We start from the raw sequence: 23,309 nt of genomic DNA on the forward strand, positions 1-23,309 counted from the left end.
GTGCTTCTGTCCTTATAACACTTCTTCTAAAGTAGGGCCTTTCTCTTAAAGACCCTCCTTCATAAAAAGCCTTTCTCCTGAAAACCCTTCTTTATAAGTAATGCCCTTCTCTTAAAACCCTCCTGCATAGGTAATGCTTCTTATAACAACTCTTCTATCCTAGTAATGATTCTTTCTATGATACAACTCAATACGTTCATTATGTTGAACCTTCAGTGTTTCTACAGGAAATAAAACAAAAGTATGATAGTACACCAGGACAAAATCAGAAATCAGAGGCAATATAAAATGAAATCACTATTTGGCATAAATGATTTTACTGTAGTTTAGTGATACAATGTATACTAATACATGTACGTTTGTGTCTGTTTCAGGAAGGAGAAAGAGACAAACAACAACACACCTCTCCCCAAGCTGATTCCTAAGTCACCGTTCATGACATGGGATGACGATGAAGATGAAGATGATGACCAAACACCTAGAGGACTGTCATCATGGCAGAATATGTTATCTAAGGGCAATGATCCGGGACCCAGTCAACCAACCACCCAACAGCCACATAAATCGCCTCAGGACGTCAGAGGGGCACCCGAAGGTCATTATCCAAAGAATGATCCAAGATTTGCGGATGGAGATCCCCAACAGCGGGGGAATCAACAGGGCCGAGATGATCCCCGCAGACAGTATCCGGGTAACCATGCACGACCCCAAGATGACCCCAGAATTGTGGATCCGCGAAACAGATATTTACATGATCCTCATCATGGTGAAGATTATTCTCCTCAGCCTAACAATCCTAGGGCAGTTCCTCAGCCCCAGGAGCACAGACAATACTCTCAGCATCAGTCCCGACCCCCTGGGCCGGAACAGCATATCAGTGATCCATACACTCACAGCAATACTCACAAGGATAGGCAGCGCCCCAATGGGTACGGGGACATGGGTAACCAAGGTCAGTTAGGTCAAGGTGAACAGGATCCCTATAGTTACAGTACCAAACACCATAAACACCCAGGCAATATGCAACAAAGGGATGCTAGGCAGGACCCTCGACAGGACCCTCGACAGTTTGACTCTCGTTTAGACCCAAGACATGATCCACGCCAAATGGAACCCCAACAAATTGACCCAAGACACGACCCTCACCAGATGGACCCTCGGCAAATTGACCCAAGACACGACCCTCACCAGATGGACCCTCGGCAAATTGACCCAAGACATGGCCCTCACCATATGGACCCTCGACAAATCCACCCAAGACATGACCCTAATCAGGTGGACCCTCAACAAATGAACCCAAGACACGACCCATACCATATGGACCCTCACCAAATGGACCCAAGGCACGATCCTCATCAGATGGATCCTCGACAAATTGACCCAAGACACGATCCTCATCAGATGGATCCTCGACAAATTGACCCAAGACACGATCCTCATCAGATGGATCCTCGACAAATTGACCCTCGGCAAATGGACCCAAGTCATGATCATCGCCAGATAGACCCTCAACAGGACCCAAGATACTCTTTGTCAAATAAAGACCCTTATGTGAGTAGAAAGGCTGATTCGATGCCAGCCCAGTTTGTGAGGAGAGGGGAGGACCAGAGCAGGAGGAGAGACTCTCTCCCTGGTCATTATAATAAAGACAGGTCCCCTAACAGTAATAGAGGGACAGACATTTCACCCAATAGTAGTTTGGATCCTTATTCGGGTAGGAAAAGTGATTCACTCCCAGGACAATATACAGGAGGAAGGGACATTTCACCCAACGCAAGTAATTACTCTGATGCTGCATATGACAGATACAGCGGACAACCAAATATACCTCAGCAGTCCGGGCGAGTCCCTGACCCTCAAGACCCCTACAGCATGGACCAGTACAACCCAGGGTCAAGGTCACAGGATCCAGGGCCAAGGTCACATGATCTTGGCTACAGTGAAGGGCCAAATCAAAGGTACCCTGATAAAGCAAACCCTTCATCCAGAAATCACTCTCGGGGCGCGCCTGGTACCCTGGAGGGGTTGTATGCCCGTGTAGAAAAGAAGGGACTTGTTTCGAGCAAATTTGGTGTTGAGGAAAATCACTATTTACCCATGGGACCCTTCAGAAAATCTGTTGAGCTGAGCAGTAACAATCACAAGTATAATTCTGTGTAGTTTTACTATACATGTAACCACGGGGATTATCTACATGGGTTTATTAACACAGGTTACGGGTTTTTACAATATACGTACCTCTTCTCTTTCGCTACAGCAGGACTTCAAATTCTGTAATGGCTAGTACAATGTAACAGGAATCTTACAAAAGGTTTCCTAGCATGCTACTCACTCTGACTCTCCTGTCCTCTAGATTTGTGGCTAGGTGTTTCTGTTAGAATTTATGGCATAGTTAAAGGAGAGAAACTTTCATTAAGGGGAAAGGGAAATAAATACAATTTTCTGTTAGCTACTGAAAATTTAATTCAGCTTTCCCAGGACCATGACAAAAGAATATATATAACACATCAGATTGATTTATATCTTGCTCTTATTATCTATAACTTTTTGATACCATTGTAAAACCACATCAAATTAATAGTTTGTTTCTTTTTAACATTATGTTTAAGTTGGGTTTTTTTAATATCATACTAATTTAACTTAAATTAAAAGATGGAGTATATGGCAACTCAAAATTGTTTATGCCTAACTATCACTTGAAACCGACTCAATAATGAACTTTTCAATTTGTTGTTGTCAAACACTGACTCAATAATGAACTTATCAATTTGTTGTGGTCAAGAGACTCGTACATAGTTCATGCTTTCTAATGTGTTTCTATTTCATGGCTTTGTTTCTCGTTCCAATTTTCAATGTATATTATTTCCAAACGCAAACAAATAGTTTAAGATAATATTTAACTAATGTAATTTGCCTGCTGTTGTCTTTGCCCAATGCTTTTCAATGTTTTGGTGAGGTATACATGTATCGTTATTGGTTACGGTGAGCTATCGTGGTGGCAGTATATGTTGCTATGGTAACATGCTATGATGGTCAAATATAGTATTGGTGGCAGACATTCCATTAATTTAGTAATTAACACTGCACTTAACGGTCAGAAGGAGAATTTACAGAACACTCACTCAACAGGATCAGGAAAAGGTTTTTCTTGGAGAGAAAAAAAAACAAAAAACAAATTCAATTATCTGTCAAAATTATGAGAGATCAAATTCAAAAATTCTTTATGATAATTTTACACTTGGGCAATGAAATTTTTTATTGGAAACTTTTTTTTATGTGTGTTAAGAAAAATAGCCCTTCATGCAGTTTTACATTACTCATTACATCATTTGTTAATTAGTTTTAAAGAAAAATGTCCAGGGGCCACATTTCCATTCCCTGTTAATTTGTCCCCAAATATGCTATGTATACAAGGGTTGTTTTCGTCTCATAATGTTAGCCTTGCTTGGTATTGAATGTGTCATTTAATGCATGTGTTCATTCTGAGTTACAACTTTCAGGCTAACACAGCTAATAAGTAATGAGAACTTTGTTAATTATACTCCTGTGTGTTTGGGTGAGCTTTTTGTCGTTTGACATGTGTGCTGTACATGTATTCAGTGGAACCTCGTTGACCTGGCAATAATGATCAGGGAATCTGGATCCAGATTTTCAAGAAATTTCACATTTGTAACTTACTGTCAAGGTAATTCATAGTAAATCATATAACAGAATGTTTTTAGTCAAGATATTTCATGGTATGTTTGCGAAATGGAACGTCAGAGAAACAGTATTTATTCTGTACTTAAATTTACCTGAAAAAAATTAAGTGTATCGTAAGATTATTATCATGATGTTAGCCCTAAACAAGGTTCCACTGCACTGTATGTTTTTTTAAATTGGTTTACACTTCAGCATCTACACAAGATTAATTCAAACATACAAATGAGTATACCGTTCCGGTAATTCTGATGACAAAAGATATGTAGTCTTAATTGAATTCCTATTTTTATTGGTAGATTGTAAGTGAATGCTTTTTGTTTTGACAGATTGGATGATCGAGAGGAGGTAATGATGAGTCATAGAGATGTTCCCCAGCACGCCAAATACAGACCTTCAAAACACGATACTCCCTCAGAACGTTCTAGTGACATTGAGGCTCCGCGACAGTCAGAATACGACGGATTTTACTCACCAACACGTGAGTCTAAACAACGAGAACTTGCCAACCGACCTCTTCCTGCCATAAAAGTTTCAAATAAAACCGAGAACCCACCTGTAAAGTTAAATACTCACCATCAGCGAGAGGACACTGACGATGGTTACAGCACCCTAACGAAATACCAGGAACAACGACGCAAGAAAGCCCAGGATCAGCTGGAGGCACAACAACTAGGGCCAAGGTCACAGCACGACCTCTATGACCATGATCAAGCCTACCCTAGGCAACAAGAACAGCCTCTGGAAGTCAGGGCACCTGAAAATCAGAATGAAGCTTTGCACACCTACGTAAACTTGCCTGACAGGGCCAGTCTGAGAGACCTTCAGGACCGTGACGTCGGGGTGGAGTATATAGAAGAGGTGCCCGAACGTCCTCCCCTTCCCACTGCTGTACGCAAACAAATTGTGCAGGAAATTGCTCAGGCCAAGACCCCAAGGACATCAGAGGAGCTGTTGGAAGCTGAGAGGGCCCTGGAGACCAGGATGCAGCAGCCCTCCTACTTCGACTATCCTACACCTGTGTTTCCTCCAAAGGTAACTAATCTACACTTATTACCGTCAAAGGTAACTAAGCTACACCTGTGTTTCCTCCAAAGGTAACTAATCTACGCCTTATACCGTCAAAGGTTACTAATCTACACCTATTACCGTCAAAGGTAACTAATCTACACCTGTGTTTCCTCCAAAGGTAACTAATCTACGCCTTTTACCGTCAAAGGTTACTAATCTACACCTATTACCGTCAAAGGTAACTAATCTACACCTATTACCTTCAAAGGTAACTAATCTACACCTATTACCCTCTAAGGTAGCTAATCTACACCTATTACCGTCAAAGGTAACTAATCTACACCTATTACCGTCTAAGGTAGCTAATCTACACCTATTACCGCCAAAGGTAACTAATCTACGCCTATAACCGTCAAAGGTAACTAATCTACACCTATTACCGTCTAAGGTAACTAATCTACACCTAATACCGCCAAAGGTAACTAATCTACACATATTACCGTCAAAGGTAATTAATCTACACCTATTACCGTCTAAGGTAACTAAACTACACCTATTACCGCCAAAGGTAACTAATCTACGCCTATAACCGTCAAAGGTAACTAATCTACACCTATTACTGTCTAAGGTAACTAATCTACACCTAATACCGCCAAAGGTAACTAATCTACACCTATTACCGTCAAAGGTAACTAATCTACACCTATAATTACCGTCAAAGGTAACTAATCTACACATATAACCGTCAAAGGTAACTAATCTACACCTATGACCGTCAAAGGTAACTTTCCCACACCTAGGTTTATGCTGTCAGTGTTGGGGTTCATATTATGTTTATGTTGTATCATACTTATATCACATACTCATACAGATGAAAATTCTTTCCTAATTCTGTCGTGCAAAACACAGTGTTGAAAATTTCCCTTCTTTCCTGGATGTATATCTGACTGTCTACCACCTTATATCAGCTCTATTGATTGTCTTGATTCTTTAAAGGCAATTCTTCTTCAATCTTTTAGATCAAGTGTTGTTGTTATATTTTCCACATGTAGCACTTTTACCTGAAGATCATCTTGAGGAAGTTGCATGGGCAATTTATAGACTTATCATATTTATGTCAAGTTCTCATCACTTTCATTTCAAGTCATACTCATTTTATTACTACTAAGCTGTAATATTCTCTCACTTTTAGGATCACCCTGTGTTTGATGAGGAAGCTGAACCTGCAAGCCGGCAACATGGACAAAGGAGTAACAACAGTTTACCTAGGCCGTGGAATCTCCCAGCAGGAGACGAATACACAAGGGGCGGTAATACTGGTTATTATGATAACCGGGTGAACGGAAGTCCATCAAGGGAGAGAACTGTGCCAAAACAAGTGTATGCACAAGGACACCAAAGACAGCCAGAAGGGGACAGGCGACGAAAGGACAGAACCACGGGAAAGCCAGGTAAGTCAGGGGAGCCAACTCACAGGGAAAGTTTTGATATTATAGTACTCAGAAAAGGTTAAGCAGTTTTTAAAATAATGATACAATTTTAGTGTATTATTGAGATTCAGACCTGTACTTGTCTCTATATACTTTTTCATTTAATGTTACTTCTGAAGTAGGTTGAGTTTGAATTTTGAAACAATTTTGAAATATTCTTTTAACTTTTTTTTAACTTTTTTTATTTCAATTAATTTCACATTATCTTTTTGATATCATTTCTACATACTAATTAAAATTTTAAAAATTCGACTTTCGAATGATACTTAAGTTTTTGAAAAGTCTGCTTTAATAAGCCATGCAGCATTTGGCCTCTATATCAGGTGAATTATTTTCAATTTCTAATGTTATTGATGTTTTGATTATCTTCAACAAGTCTGACCTGTTGTATCCATCACATCGGTCTAATACCATGGAATGTATTAAAGAGAACTCAAAAATATGTATAAAATAGCTGTAATGTCACCTGATAATTTATTGTTCAAATACTTGATATATTATATAGTTCAGAGTTAACTGAAGGAATACATGATGGGTCCATTATATCATGTCATACCCACTGGCCTTTAATGTCCTTTCATTGTTACCATTGAAATATCATCACCTTATTCTCACCAGCCACAATCATCACTTCGTTCTCACTGACCACAGTCCTAACCTCATTCTCACCGACCCTGATCATCACCTCACTCTCACACAACCACAGTAGCCATACAGGGGTTGTTTAATTTAGTATAATATATCCAACAGGCAGTAAACATGTCTTGTCTCTCCCATCACACCTAATAACACATCAATCAGGCTTGGCAACTAAAATGTTCACACATTATTTATATGAACAAAAGGTTTATTTTGAGAGAAACTTTTAGAAATTCATGGTCAAGGTCAAATTGGCGACTGACTAAAAAGTTCTGAGCTCTTTGAGTAATGGGAGAGATGGGTTAGATTACTGGACTGACTCGACATCTAACAAGACAATTCAACATAAAGCACTCTTCATGTCTACCACACGACCTCTGTCACACACCACTGGTCGCTGTGTTGCGTCACGACTCTGCAACCTCACACTTTTACTTACGTCTTTTTAATGTCTTCCACCAAAGACTTATTGATGATTATAAGATAGATATTTAACTAGACTGTACAGATTCCTTTACTAATTCTTTACTAATTTGATTCATGTTTCTAGTATTGGGTTAGATTCTAGCAAGTTTGAAGCGAATATTGAGAGAAAAAAATCCTCCATGTGCTTGTTTTTGTCAATCACTTTACCAGCAATGTAACAGATTCACCTTTTAATGGTGAAGCACCTTTATAGATACACAATGAAGCTTTGTAGGGGATAAAACCAACTGCAAACAATAAAATCTTTTCTTCAATCTTTGTTTGTTTTTCTTATACTTATAACATTTCAACACAATGTTTTCACAAAGTAATGTATTGGTAAGGACAGGTTTCGCTGTATTTTGCTGAGGACACACTTAATTACATTTTCATTTAAGAGATCAGATTTATTCCTTCATGTGTCATCTGTTGATTGTCCATCCATCAACTTTTTTTTGTTTTCTTGAAATGATTTCTTTATAAATATTGAGGCCTAGGGACATGCTATATTTGGTATGCAACTTGTAAGGGTGAATTAAGGGTATATATAGTTCAAACAACATTTGCTATCGTTCAAGGTCATGTGTGAAGTATGTTGAAAGACTTCATACAACTTCATATACACATGTCCGAGGGCTGACAAAGCTTATGGTTATTCAAATAAATGACAACATCCTATTTGACCACCGTAGCCAGTGTTGAATTAACTGGCTGTGAGATTAGCATCAAAGCAGGAAACATATTTTGCCAAAACCATTTAATAAATGGTGAGCGATACAATGGCCTGGTAATTAAGACTCTCTTTAGTTTTGCGGTTTTGTTTCTCACACCTTGGTGTAGTTCATAGCCCATGGTTTCAGGTGTTCTGTAGTTCATAGCCCATGGTTTCAGGTTTTCTGTAGTTCATAGCCCATGGTTTCAGGTGTTCTGTAGTTCATAGACCATGGTTCCAGGTGTTCTGTAGTTCATAGCCCATGGTTTCAGGTGTTCTGTAGATCATACCCCTTGGTTTCAGGTCTTCTGTAGTTCATACCCCTTGGCTTCAGGTGTTCTGTAGTTCATGCCCCTTGGTTTCAGGTGTTCTGGAGTTCATACCCCTTGGTTTCAGGAGTTCTGTAGTTCATACCCCTTGGTTTCAGATGTTCTGTAGTTCATACCCCTTGGGTTCAGGTGTTCTGTAGTTCATCCCCCCTGGTTTCAGGTGTTCTGTAGTTATATATATATAAAGCCCGTGGTTTTAGGTGTTCTGTAGTTCAAACCCCATGGTTTCAGGTGTTCTGCAGGTATTTATATATAAAGCCCATGGTTTTAGGTGTTCTGTAGTTCATAGCCCATGGTTCCAGGTGTTCTGTAGTTTATAGCCCTTGGTTTCAGGGGTTCTGTAGTTCATAACCCTTGGTTTCAGGTGTTCTGGAGTTCATACCCCTTGGTTTCAGGGGTTCTGTAGTTCATAACCCTTGGTTTCAGGTGTTCTGGAGTTCATACCCCTTGGTTTCAGGAGTTCTGTAGGTCATACCCCTTGGTTTCAGGTGGTCTGTAGTTCATAGCCCATGGATTCAGGTGTTCTGTAGTTATATATATATAAAGCCCATATTTTCAGGCGTTCAGTAGTTCATACCCCTTGGTTTCAGGCGTTCTGTAGGTCATACCCCTTGGTTTCAGGTGGTCTGTAGTTCATAGCCCATGGATTCAGGTGTTCTGTAGTTCATTCCCCTTGGTTTCAGGGGTTCTGTAGTTCATAGCCCATTGTTTCAGGTGTTCTGTAGTTCGTAGCCCATGGTTTCAGGTTTTCTGTAGTTCATAGCCCATGGATTCAGGTGTTCTGTAGTTCATTCCCCTTGGTTTCAGGGGTTCTGTAGTTCATAGCCCATTGTTTCAGGTGTTCTGTAGTTCATACCCCTTGGTTTCAGGTGTTCTGTAGTTCATACCCCTTGGTTTTCCGATGTTTGTTAGTTTGCACACCTTAGTTGTCATCTGCTCATACATTCATACACATCAGTTGGTTTTTTGGTTTCATTAAGTTCACACACTTTGATTTTTCTGTGTTCTGTGTTCACAAGCTCACGCTGTTGTTTTCAGTGTTCAGAAGTTCAGAAACCTTAGTTTGTAGGTTTGTGCAAGTTCACACTCCTTAGTTTTTGTGTGTTCTAAAGATCATACATCTTAGTTTTCAGGTGTTCCTATGTTCACACACTTTGGTTTTCAGGTTTCTAGAGTGCACCTACCTTGTTTTTATCTGATCATTATAGTCTGCACATCTTTGTTCAGGTGCCTGTTTAGGCACCCACCTGTTTGTCAAGGTACACGTCTTGGTTTTAAGTTAAGTGACCATAAAGGCACACACCTTGGTTTTTCAGGTGCTTGTCAGTGTACACATCTTTATTTTTGAGGTATTCATTAATGTATCTACCTTAGATTTTAGATGATCATTAGAACACACACCTTAGTTAAAATGTAATTCATTTGCACTTACCTTTGTGTCAACCAACAGGCACCATAGAATGGGTTACTAGAAATGGCAGTACAGTGATTTCTTGTTATTTCGGTATTCTATCCTAAATTATTAATCCACTTTAACAATTAACAAATGTTATTGACACATTTTACTTTTGCTTTGCTTTACCATTAATTGGTTGCCATGTTTATTTATAAAATGAATTGAATATAGAATATTTAGATCTTGTTTCATGTGATACGTCTAGCTGGAATATTATAAAAGATAAACTGACTAACGTTAATAAATTTATTTGACTTAAAGTTCATGGAAATATTTTTTATTTTTGTAAAACAAATATAAAAAAAACACAGAAACTGTATAAAATGTGCATCAGTGTTCTACTCCTTTGCTACTTTAACTATTAAAGTTCTGCAGAAAATTTGGCACGTAGAACACCTTCTATAGATTTGCTTTACCACTATACCATCATGCATCAACTTAATTCACGTCACAATTAATGCCATGTTTTGATGCCATGTTAACTAGGATAGAACCTTGTATTACTGTATCAAGTAGATAATAATTGAGAAGTGTTGTGTTACCGTAGACAGCTAACTATAGCGGTAGTGTAGATCATCTTTTACATTGTGTTTGAAATATCCTCAGAAAAGTGCCTGGAAGCATACCTATAGCCTCATTATAACTCTCTCAGGTGGTTTATCCTCAGCAGTAGAGGAAGCCACAGATACCCAAGTTAGATCCATCTGGGACAGACCTGAGGATGGACAGACCGAGACACAGGAGAAAGTGCCTTCGGATAGTCTAGATCCGAAGGAGGGATCCAATCCGAGGGATGTTGAGGGGCTACCAGAGGGAAATATATCTAATAATACAAACAGATCAATTGAGATATTAGAAAAAAACTCTGATGATTCTGTTGAAATATCTAGTGAAGGCCATGTCGACAGGTATAGATCAACAGAAAGTCAGCTGGATAGGTATAAGTCAGCTGAAGGGGTGGTGTACACCCAGGTCAATAGGCAGGTACGGAGGGAAGGCAGAGACGCAAGGGGAACAGGCGCGTCTAAGACAGACAGTGGAAACAGAGAAACAACTAGGGATAGGTCCAAAACACTAACAAAACAGAAGGAGAACCATGCAGATAGAAAGAAAGATGGTGAGAAAGACAAAGGCAGTCGATCCCAGCTTGAAAGTACAGGCTCAGGTCATGTGATCAGTAATTATGCCAACATGAATCCTCTTGACATGCCCTATGAGGAGGTCCACAGGCTTGAGGTCAGCAGCGAGGAGGATGAGGCTGACATGGCTAGCAGGAGGAGAGAACGGCGGTCAGCCTTCCGTCCACTCCTTAGCAAACCAAAAGGCAAGGACACTTTCCAGCGCCTTGACCGTCTGATGGGTACACCACCCTGTCCCCCAAGCCCTGCGGTGTCAGAGACGGTCAGCAAAACTACTCTACCCAGTGGTTACATCCAACCAGCATATCATAATGACAGCAAGCAGAACTTGTTTGATGAGGAAGAGGAGGAAGAAGAAACAATGGTCAAAAAGAGGATATCCATGGCTAGTATAGCGAGTTCTAAGGGGTCACAGTTCAGAGGTCACAACTCCATATCAGGTATATGACTTTATGGCAAGATATTGTTTTATTGATAATTTTAATGAAATGGATTTTATTTTAGAAATATACTAATTTAACTGACTTGTTGGTGCATGCTAGAATCGTGTGATGTAGAGTGTAGCGATTCTCGCAGTAGGATTATCGTAGACTTAACATTTGACAGGTGTAGTTGTATGACCACCTCACAAGTAGGATGACATGTAATGGTACAGTTGTATGACCTGGCAGATGGACCAGGACTCCAAGCTTACTAGATGTATGGTATTGTAAGGCTGTCTGTACAATGTGAGGATACTGTAGGATAACTGATACAGTCATACGTCAGTACATACCGTATAATAGCATGTCCCCATGTCCCTTCATATCAACAGTCTTGTTATTAATAACTTAGGTAACATGCAGGATATTTTACATATCTATCTTAAAGATGGTTTTTGGTCCCCTGGCAGTTATATTCATCTTACTCATATCTTATCTTATAGACATGTTTGTCATGGGTTGTTTCCCGGTCCAAGTGGCTTTGTATCTTTTAATTGTTTTCATCAATGGCTTTGTCAAAGTTAAGGTTTGACAGTCCAGACTGTATTAACAGCATTGTGCCACTAAAACCTGGAACTAAACTGTGCCCCATGTACATTATATATTATATATAGTGTGTGCTTAGCTCTCTGTATACATTTATACATATATATATAGTATCTCAAAGTTATACCCGTAATGTATATATATATATACCTATAATTCATTAATTAACTAAAGTCAAACATTCCTCCATATTATATATATTTATATATATATGTATAGCTATTTTCTCTGACATATAAGACCTACCTCTATTGTTAAAATTCCACATTTGAAAGGTCAAGACCAGTGTGATGGTAAAGTGTTAAAAGATTAATAATCAAACAAAAGTTTAAGTCATAAAAGTAATTGAAGACATATGTTTTGACTTCCTATTGCCTGGACAATCAAAATTAAATGAATATTCCATATCTGTTCCATGCCCTGTTGTCAAGTTGTTACAAGATTTCTACATAGTGTACCTGTATTACTATCTCCAGACATTACCTAGAAAACACACAACCCCACCCATTGTACTCTACAGACACAAAAAACTCACCCCTACCCCTTCTCGACATTACTGACACAACACACAGGCCCATACACCCCCCTCCATCTCCATACATTACCTTGACAACCCCCAACCCCAAACCTTACGCTTTCCTTACATTACTAAGACAACACTCAGCTTTGACATACCCAGCCAAACTTTGCCATACATTTACCCTATCCTGATATTACCTTCATGCAAATCCTTCATCAGTTCATGATATTGTTTTTGTATCAAATCACTGAAAATACAATGATATTAAGTTATCAGTTTCTTACTATTATTCGAACTGTATGTTTTACCTATTTATGTGTTACCTGTGTATGTATACATATATTTGTGTTACCTGTGTCAAGTATTATCTGTGTATATACCTGTATGTGTTAGCTGTGTGTCTGTCCCAGTATTACTTGTGCTTATATATTACCTGTAGCTATGTGTTACCTGTGTGTCTGTACCAGTATTACCTGTGTTTATATATTACTTGTATGTATGTGTTACCTGTGTGTCTGTGCCAGTATTACCTGTGTTTATATATTACTTGTATGTATGTGTTACCTGTGTGTCTGTATCAGTATTACCTGTGTTTATATATTACCTATATGTATGTATTACCTGTGTGTCTGTAGCTGTATTACCTGTGTTTATATATTACCTGTATTTATGTATTACCTGTGTGTCTGTACCAGTATTACCTGTGTTTATAGGTTACCTGTATGTATGTGTTACCTGTGTATTTGTACCAGTATTACCTGTGTTTATATATTACCTGTATGTATGGATTACCTGTGTGTCTGTACCAGTATTTCCTGTGTTTATATATTACCTGTATGTATGGATTACCTGTGTGTCTGTACCAGTATTTCCTGTGTTTATATGTTACCTGTATGTATGTGATAGCTGTGTCTCTGTACCAGTATTACCTGTGTTTATAGGTTACCTGTATGTATGTGTTACCTGTGTGTCTGTATCAGTATTACCTGTGTTTATATATTACCTGTATGTATGTGGGATCTGTGTATCTGTACCAGTATTACCTGTGATTATATATTACCTGTATGTATGTGTTATCTGTGTATCTGTACCAGCATTACCTGTGTTTATATATTACCTGTATGTATGTTACCTGTGTATCTATACCAGTATTAACTGTGTTTACATATTACCTGTATGTATGTGTTACCTGGGTGTCGGTATCAGTATTACCTGTGTTTATATATTACCTGTATATGTATGATACATGTGTGTCTGTACCAGTATTACCTGTGTTATATATTACCTGTATGTATGTGTAACCTGTGTATCTGTACCAGTATTACCTGTGATTATATATTACCTGTATGTATGTGTTATCTGTGTATCTGTACCAGTATTACCTGTGATTATATATTACCTGTATGTATGTGTTATCTGTGTATGTGTACCAGCATTACCTGTGTTTGTATATTACCTGTATGTATGTATTACCTGTGTGTCTGTACCAGTATTAACTGTGTTTATATATTACCTATATGTATGTGTTACCTGTGTGTCTGTACCTGTATTAACTGTGTTTATATATTACCTGTTTGTATGTATTACCTGTGTGTCTGTACCAGTATTACCTCTGTATCTGTACCAGTATTACCTGTGTTTATAGGTTACCTGTATGTATGTGTTACCTGTGTGTCTGTGCCAGTATTACCTGTGTTTATATATTACCTATATGTATGTATTACCTGTGTGTCTGTACCTGTATTACCTGTGTTTATATATTACCTGTATGTATGTTACCTGTGTATCTATACCAGTATTAACTGTGTTTATATATTACCTGTATGTATGTGTTATCTGTGTATCTGTACCAGTATTACCTGTGTTTATATATTTCCTGTATGTATGTGTTATCTGTGTATCTGTACCAGCATTACCTGTGTTTATATATTACCTGTATGTATGTATTTCCTGTGTGTCTGTACCAGTATTAACTGTGTTTATATATTTCCTGTATGTATGTGTTACCTGTGTGTCTGTACCAGTATTACCTGTGTTTATATATTACCTGTATGTATGTATTACCTGTGTGCCTGTACCTGTATTACCTGTGTTTATATATTACCTGTATGTATGTTACCTTTGTATCTATACCAGTATTAACTGTGTTTATATATCACCTGTATGTATGTGTTACCTGTGTGTCTGTACCAGTATTAACTGTGTTTATATATTTCCTGTATGTATGTGTTATCTGTGTATCTGTACCAGTATTACCTGTGTTTATATGTTACCTGTATGTATGTATTACCTGTGTGTCTGTACCTGTATTACCTGTGTTTATATATTACCTGTATGTATGTGTTACCTGTGTATCTGTACCAGTATTTGTATGTGGGCGTTACAGGTGAGGGAGGTAGGAGACAACATGGGAAGATGGACCCCGGACCTATACATACAGTGAAAGAGGACCCTGATATGGCTGATGAGGATGTCATAGTAAGTATTTATTGTCCTCATAAAGTTGTTTGATGAGTATTTGTTACTACATACAATTTGAACAATATTTGCTTTTTATTAGTTTTAATTATAACTGCCATTGATTACTATCATAATATTGAATTAATTTTAAGCACAACTACTTCTTTAGATATAATCTGTACACACACAAAAGTTTCATTAGTTTTTATATATTAATTCATAAGTACAAATTATGATTAAACAAAACATCCACTCTCTTATAAACAAGGAAATTAAAAGGGATTAAAAAGTTTCAACTTCAACCTAGACACTGGTTCAAGGTTAATAACCTAGGTAACTTATAGACAAATGCCATTGTTTTAATGTATATTGATCAAATAATGTCCGTACTATAGGAATTCCGGGGTGTTCCCAACTTGGCAAAGAAGTATCCCTTGAGTGGTGGTCGCATCAGAATGAGCATCTCCGCTGGTGACCTCATCGGCAAAACGGTAACTTCCATTAGAAATTCATTTCATTATTTCTGCATATTAACAGTGGAATTTCATTGAAAATAACATATATAATACACATGATTAAGTACATGAATACAAACAATCTGAGTCTTTTTTACTACTATAAGTATACAATGTAAGTGCATAATAATTATAGTATGTGGAAGTTACTGGTATATATATTGATTTACATGTATAGGGTAAAAACAATGGTAACTTTGATGATACTACTTGGTGATGCAGTTCTAGTGTCAGAATAGTTCCCAAGACAAATATGCTTAATGTGTTGTGAATAATTCATATTTTCCACTTCAGCACGACGAGCTTGTGTTGCTGTTGATCCAGTTAAGACGAGAACATGCAGATCTAGAAAAGGAGCGCAATTTCTTCAGAGAGAAGGTAGACCAACGGCGTGCCTCGGAGCAAAACTACAGACGCCTGTAAGTCTTAACAGATTTTGTGATCATCAAAATTAATCAGTTTTAATCATTGCATGGAAACGGATGCAAAGAATCAGGTAACAGGTGTGATGAAAAAGGTATTTTCGTTGGCTATGATGTAAGGACATCCTTCATTGGCTATGATGTAACAACCTCTGTCATTGGCTATGATTTGAGGACAACCTCTGTCATTGGCTATGATTTGAGGACAACTTTCATTCAATACTAAATAAATGATAACAAAACAGTATTATGGTTTACTATAATTATTGAAAAAAATAAATAGATCTATGTTCTACTGAAACATATCAAAAGCACAGAAAAATTAGACATTTTACAGTATTGAGACAGAGTATTACCTAGATGAAACAGTGTATTAGCTAGAAAGGTCACCAGGGTATTATAATTACATCGTCAAAGAGATGTGCTTGTCTTTGGTTACAGTCTCCAGGAGTCAGATGGACCATTTGACCAGCTGACTGAGAGAGAACATTATGAATTCATGCAACTACGCAGCCAGCTGGACGATGCTGAGAAAAGGGTCAGTACACTCACACCTGAAGATTGTCTTGCAGAAGAATTAAGTATTGTATAATGTATTTGAACATTATGAAGGAAAAACACAGTTTTCATTACTTTTGCTTGTGAGAAGTGCACTTGTATTTAAAATGAGATGGCAAGGTTCGGCATATAAAATGATAATTTCATGTTTCAGTTGGAGGTGTACAGACCCATGGTCAATCTGGTCCACAACATGGTCAATATGGGCAGTCTGTACGGGGGAGATAACTTCATGTTGGCCAGTCAGTACAGGAAGGTAGGTCATCTCAAGGTTACAGGGACATATACTTTTGGTATACTTGATTCCATCGTAATAAGGTGAAAACATATATTGTGTTGTCTAATCTACACTGAAATCCCTGCGCTCTCTACTGGCCAAAGATATTGGAAAATGTTCTTTTTGAATGCTCATATTCATCGTAAAACTTGTAAAATCTCATGGTATGTACTTTCCATATTATTACTTACCCTAGTAACATCAGTATTAACTTAGTAACATCGATATTTCTTCTATTTAGCACCTGCTGTCTCCAGATGAGTTCACTCCACCCAAGAAGATGTTGGAGTTCTCACGGAAACACCAGGAGGAAAAGATCGTACATGGCATTAAGGAAGATATCAAACAGCTGTCTTCTGATGAGGTCATTCTGGAGGTAGGTCAAGTTCAAGCTCTGTGTAGGTCAAGGTCAGAATATAAGTATAGGTCAAGGTCAAATTAAGGGTAGATCATTATAAGTATTTCAAATCCGTTTTTTAGCTGTATGTTAAGTATTCTTTACTTTAACCCTTTCATCCCTAAAAAACTTTCATAACCTCTACCATGCATAGATCTGTATAAGTCCATTATGGTCTACAGTGGTGAAAGGGTTAAATACCATTTGACATCAGTGGAAATCTTAATACATAACTTCTGAAGCTTAAAAGTTTCTCAGGTCAAGGTCACTGTTAACAAAATATGGCATGGGGGTGCACTGTTGGACACATAGTTGGGCCCTTGCTGTCCTGTCAGTGTTCTAGTTCCAATGAGCTGTCATAACTAATGATATACAAATGACATGTCATGAAACAGTTTTTCTATGTGTAATTTCCACACCAGGACAAACTTGAAAAACTCTATGAGTTAGACCGACGGATGCATGAGCAATCGTACCATGTAGCGCAGGCCCAAGAGGACAAAGACATGCTAGAGAAGGCTCTACAGGGAATCCTACGCCAACAGGACATGTGTCGGGACAACATACGCGAACAAGACCAGCTCATACACCAACAGAGGACCATAGAAAAGGAGATCTCCCGCGTCATGCACCAACTGGCCAAGTCCTCTGGGGTAACTTAACCGCAAACTTTTAAAATACTTACTCTTTCTCATCATGCACCCTTACACCAAGACCTCCAGGGTAATGAAACCACATGTTTTAAAATCTATCAACTGGCCAAGGGCACCAGTATAAGTAAACCCCATACTTTATAGTACAAACTGCCCAAGGCCCTAAAGGTAGCTAGAAACTGTCGACTTGTCACATTACACTTTTTAATGAAATTTTTCAATACCATAGAGCTGTTTTATGTTTTAATGATGACACAGTCAGCTCTGTGGTAAATCTGTTACAACTTTAACTGTCCTTAATTACATACTTAGTTATAGTCAGCTGTATGGTAAATTTATACTATTGTCTGCTATACTTAATTATATTATTTTATAATCAGAGTTTTAATTTTCATTCCAGGATCTTGAAGAAACTACAGCAGAAAACAACATGATTGAACATGAAGTAGCATTACTAAGGTCAAAAGTCACAGGAGAATTGTCTCGTAGCAAAAGTGCTCCCTCTTTGGTAAGTCAATCAGTGATGTCATAGTGAATATTCCATCAAATCAGCTTGAAAACAACTTATATTATAAAACCTATAAACATAGATAGCCACCTCCATTGCATCACCTTTAGATCGCTCATTCTGTTAATTCACTGGATTACCAAGGGTATGTTCAGAAGTGAAATCTCTGGAACAATTTCCTGTTTGCCAAGAGCACTCTGCGCTAAGACCTCTATAGATCAAGGGCCAGCAATGGGTTTTCTGTAAATGTATTGAACACTTCGCTGATGTCATTAATGTATGCCACTTTAGTTTATTCTTTGTTCAGTTTGACCTAGGGCTATAACTACATGTGACATGTGAATATTGTATTTATCATACAACTAATGCCTTTCTGACATTTCATCTGTTTGGTTGGTACCACTGTGATGCTTTGTGACTTTTTGGTGATCTACATTTTGGTATTGTTGGTATCCACTGTAATATCTGACCTTGGAATCCATATTACAGTCTAACGAAAGCCTTAGAAACAAGATGAAGATGGAAAAAGACTTGGCTCAGGTCAAGAACATCATGGCTGGATTAAATCAGCAAGGGGCAGAACTGTCAGAAGCCATGAACACGTTACGGAGGTCATCTGCCGGAGCCAAATTCGCATCAGCATTTACTAAAGTCGACCAAAGTAAGTTTCCTGTGTTTAAAACTCTGTACATTGAGGAAAAGAGAAGTATGTCACTGTGAATGTAAGGGTATACCTTACGTACTGATCCATGAAATTGATCAGGGACAAATTGTTATTGGCAGTTAAAAGTTGAACTCTATTTATAACACACATTCTAATGTTTGAAGAAAGGGCATTTATGCAACACCTTATCTGATGTATTGAATTTACTCTAAAAATACAGCTCTAGGTAAAAATTCTGCTTCTAAAAGTTCAAAACTCTCATCTTACTTGTTTACAGACAACTTGCCTAAGCCTGCACCTATGAGTACTTACTTTGAGACGGATCTTGACTCAGCCAAAACAACAGATCTATCACAGGTGCAGGAGATATTGATATCCTATCGTGATCAGACACCCGTCCAGACCTCACCAACAGTAACTGTCAAGTCTCAGCATCAACCAATCATGTCCATTAAGGTAATTCATAAGGAAACTGAAAGTAGGTGCATCAATCCCAACATATCTGTTTAGGTAATATATATGGAAACAGAAAGTAGGTTTAAGTATGGCACTAAGGTAATTCATTTGGACCCAGAAGGTAATTGTATCATCTGATCATGATTGTTTAGGTAATTCGTAGGAAAACAAACAGAATGTGTTATATCTATTAAGTGTTTCTAATAAGTTTAATGTCACTTTGTCAAATGACTGGTACACGTGTAAATAAGCGATAATGGTTGTGTTGTGTAAGTGAATGCAACTTATTTTTCTGTAGACCACATCAAGCCTGGAGAGTAGCCCCAGCAGGATCCCTGCGGTGGAAGACACAGTGGACGGACAGTGGGACATAGAAGAAGCAGACGACAACACTAAAAGATTTTTCGGTGGGTTTCTAATGTAGTATGAAATTAAATATTTCAGGATCATAGTGAAACAAAAAAAGTAAGTTTCTTGCTTTTACTTGTAAATTGAAATTAAGAGGACATACTGACAGAAAAAAATCTGTTTTTAAAAAAGAAATGTATATCAAAAGAGATAGTCTGGACGACATTCTATATTATAGTAATTGTATGTCTAGGTATCCTGCCCAAGGACAAGCCTAAGACACTGACTGTGCGGGATGTGAAACGACAGTCAGAACAGAGAAAGGAGCAACTCAAAGTTCGCAAGGAAACTGAGGAGGATGGTGGTGGAGGTATGTATCAGCCATATGCTCCAATAAATCCCTCCTTCTTATCAAAAGTCATTCTAAAATACAATTTCTCTTTAAGAAATGTCAACCTAAGAAATGAGTAATATCATGAAATTGAATATTGTTATTGATAGTTAATGATTTGTATTAAATATGAAATATAAGACATGTACCTAAGAAATGATCATTTAAGACAATGAGTACTATCAAGTTAAAATATATATATTAATATTGGCAATACTATCAAATATTTGTTGGAGTCATTTTTTGCATAACATAAAACACATGAAGCAATATATTTTATAAAATTACATGCAGTCGTTCAAAACTTAAATATTTGGAAACATATAAAGTTAATTAACAAAAATGAAATAAGAAATTCCAGGGGTCAAATTTAACTTATAACCTGTCCACTTCCAATCCTAAATTTTGCCAACATTACTATCTAGGAATTGTAAAAGCAAGTATGAAAATGAAATATGAATGATTTGCCAGAGAAGAAATCTCTTAACCAGAGAAACTCCTTTTGGTGTCTTTATGCAACTCATGCATCTACTACATCAGTTGAATGTTTGTTTTATCCCCAGAGCCCTGGAGCTACAATGGTGTAGATACAGAGCAGGTAAGTCTGACAAACATTTGCATGACCAAGATTTGATATATTATTAAATGTTACCATTGATATTTAACCAAAACCTTAGTTTATTTCAGTGTCATGAATATTTATATTACACAAGTAATACACAGAAAAAGTATATTTGTATGTACAGAGAAAGTTTCTGTGTCCAAACACTATATATATATATATTTTATAAGTAATACACAGAAAATCAATATTTATATATGTATCAAGGAACTTTGTTAGTCCAGACATTTTCATTTTCGTAATAAATGTCCGAAATAACATATTTTATCATATTCTGGCTCTGCCTGTATAAAACATCTCATTTGTTGTCATTTGCCAATATCTGGGATTTCTTACTGATTTGGTTGAGATCCTCACGTTTGAGATGTTTCATACAAGTAGGGCCTGGTTTACCCTCCCAGCTCCACTGTACCTCAGGTATTGCTGATCACCAATACAGACCAACACCGACATTACAAAAAGGTTGTGGAATATCCATGCTGTCCCTGGGGAAATTCTGTCATTGCCAACTGTTTAACTTATCAGTTTTTTTTGTCGCAGAGTATAATAATGTGCAGGGGAAATTTTCAAAAATTCCAAATACATGTATCTGTATACAATGTTGAGAAAGATGTTTTGAAAAAATCCATCTTTGCTTATTCTTTGTTTAATTTCCAATTTATTTGACAACGTAAGGTATAAATACCACATTTTAGCACTGTTAAGTAGAAGGGGATTAGTTCTAATAAAATTATATGAACCAGGTTTAGTACCATATTTGGCTCTTTCTATCAGGACGCTTAGTTCAGATAAATCACTCATTGTAAAAAAAAAAAAAAAAAATGGAGTGAATTGGGTTTTTGTCAAGTGGTCAAGGTTACCACTGATGAAGTGTGATAATAGCATACATAGGTGATGAGCGGTACATGCAGTGCGAGTGATCACTATCACGCAGACAAGCATCAGATCAACACAGATTCACAGTGCCCCGTTACACAGAACTAGCTGATATCACCATCTGTTATAATGTTACAGTCCTCATTCAACTCCATTAGCCAGAGAAATTAGAGATATATCATAAAACTAGATTAACATTTATTTTGTTGGGTTAATGGTTTAAAGTACAGATGAATTGGATGGCAAATTGTAGACTTTATCAGCTTTTATTACAAGTCTATACCTAATTTTAAACCTTGGAGCTAAGGGATTTGTAACTGCTGAAACCCTGGTGATATCAGACAGATAATTGTCAGAGGATCGTTATAGGTATTTACTCGTTATGTAAAATGTTGTTCCATGCATGCTTGATTCAATCTGTGGTTTAAAAGGTCAGCATCATTTTTCTCGAAAGTCGTGAGAATTTTGAATTACAAAACTGTTCAGCAATGCTTTTAGGCTGTTTGAAGTTATGCTATCAATAATTGTATGAGTTGTTTTCTAATAACTTTGATGTGGGATGCTTTTAAACACAGAATTGGTTCAGCATTTCGTATCGGTGTGATGTTGTCACAGGAAAGGGATGTCGTATACGACAGGAAGTCACGCTGTTCATATTTTATTTGTGGTAATATTGTAACGATTGATTTGTGTTCTGATTAAATCGAAAATATTTGGTTGGAAACATTGACAATAATATTGAGTATTGTCAATCAACAATTATAACATTGAAGGATAATTATTATAAAAAGAGAATTATTTCTTTTTTTCATTCCAAAATATTCTTAATGTTGAAAGCAGAAGTGTCTTCAAATGTTTAAAAATATATATGGATACCTTATATAGAGAAGTGTTATGGCAAGGCTCCTAACCTGTGACAATAGGATTCTGGATACTGAGACTGTTACTTTGTGTTCTGCTTTGTGTGAATTGTGTAGTAAACCAGACTCATCTCCAGTCTTCATTATTATTCCCTATGATTGAGCTTCAGAATATCACTAACTGTTTTTGTTTTTGATGCCTAAACAGCCTGCAGGTTCAAATTATACTCAACCCAGTATCAATAATCAGGGACCCATATACGAGAACCTACCACCGTCTCATTCAGCCCCGAGGAAAACGTGGTCGTCTGTCAACGCTCTGGCCACACCTGGCTCTGCCCCAAACTCCCGCCGATCCTCTGCCCTCCATCTCATGATGCCCCGCCCATTTGTGCCATTTGGCAGCCAGCCAACATCAACACAGACAAGTTACAGCAGTCTTAATGTAGACAACCAATCAAAGACGAGTGGGAGTTATAGACTTGGCCAATCAGATGATGACTCTATTGTCAAGGCAACTAGAGTGATTATCCAGCCCCAGCTGGATGATGCTGATACCACTGCGATGAGCCCCACAAGTCCTCCACGTCATGGCATGTTTAGTGTGAAGCGTACTCCTAGAGGGCGCTATATGACAATATCTAGTAGTCAGCCGGTGAAGTTAGAGACTACCTTAGTACAGCCATCCACACCCAACACTGCAGCCGGAGACCTGATCATTAACAGATCTGTAAGCTCCCACACTGATTGTAATGTATTAGTAGATAGAGCAACACTCAATTATCTCCCTTGTGACAATTATCTCCCTTGTGAC

At 37.7% G+C, this 23,309-nt stretch overlaps 1 protein-coding gene across 11 annotated transcripts in view; it reads left to right on the top strand.

Moving 5' to 3' along the window:
- The window catches only part of LOC110453702, an 82,090-nt gene that overhangs the window by 46,160 nt on the left and 12,621 nt on the right, over positions 1-23,309 (top strand). For 6 of the 11 annotated variants that reach the window (XM_021502770.1, XM_021502773.1, XM_021502776.1 and 3 more), the window contains 18 exons: positions 375-1,958; positions 4,029-4,734; positions 5,903-6,161; positions 10,454-11,380; positions 14,875-14,966; positions 15,344-15,439; positions 15,758-15,882; positions 16,327-16,423; positions 16,598-16,699; positions 16,962-17,096; positions 17,540-17,770; positions 18,171-18,278; positions 18,768-18,939; positions 19,220-19,398; positions 19,697-19,805; positions 20,000-20,116; positions 20,701-20,735; positions 22,704-23,225. In XM_021502770.1, the coding sequence (XP_021358445.1) occupies positions 375-1,958; positions 4,029-4,734; positions 5,903-6,161; positions 10,454-11,380; positions 14,875-14,966; positions 15,344-15,439; positions 15,758-15,882; positions 16,327-16,423; positions 16,598-16,699; positions 16,962-17,096; positions 17,540-17,770; positions 18,171-18,278; positions 18,768-18,939; positions 19,220-19,398; positions 19,697-19,805; positions 20,000-20,116; positions 20,701-20,735; positions 22,704-23,225 (5,596 nt within the window). Of the gene's footprint in view, positions 1-374; positions 1,959-4,028; positions 4,735-5,902; positions 6,162-10,453; positions 11,381-14,874; positions 14,967-15,343; positions 15,440-15,757; positions 15,883-16,326; positions 16,424-16,597; positions 16,700-16,961; positions 17,097-17,539; positions 17,771-18,170; positions 18,279-18,767; positions 18,940-19,219; positions 19,399-19,696; positions 19,806-19,999; positions 20,117-20,698; positions 20,736-22,703; positions 23,226-23,309 lie in introns of all 11 variants that reach the window. The other 5 variants (XM_021502771.1, XM_021502772.1, XM_021502778.1 and 2 more) reach the window with 5 other exon arrangements.

Source organism: Mizuhopecten yessoensis, unplaced genomic scaffold, assembly GCF_002113885.1.
Source record: "Mizuhopecten yessoensis strain PY_sf001 unplaced genomic scaffold, ASM211388v2 scaffold7491, whole genome shotgun sequence".
Lineage (NCBI taxonomy): Eukaryota > Metazoa > Mollusca > Bivalvia > Pectinida > Pectinidae > Mizuhopecten > Mizuhopecten yessoensis.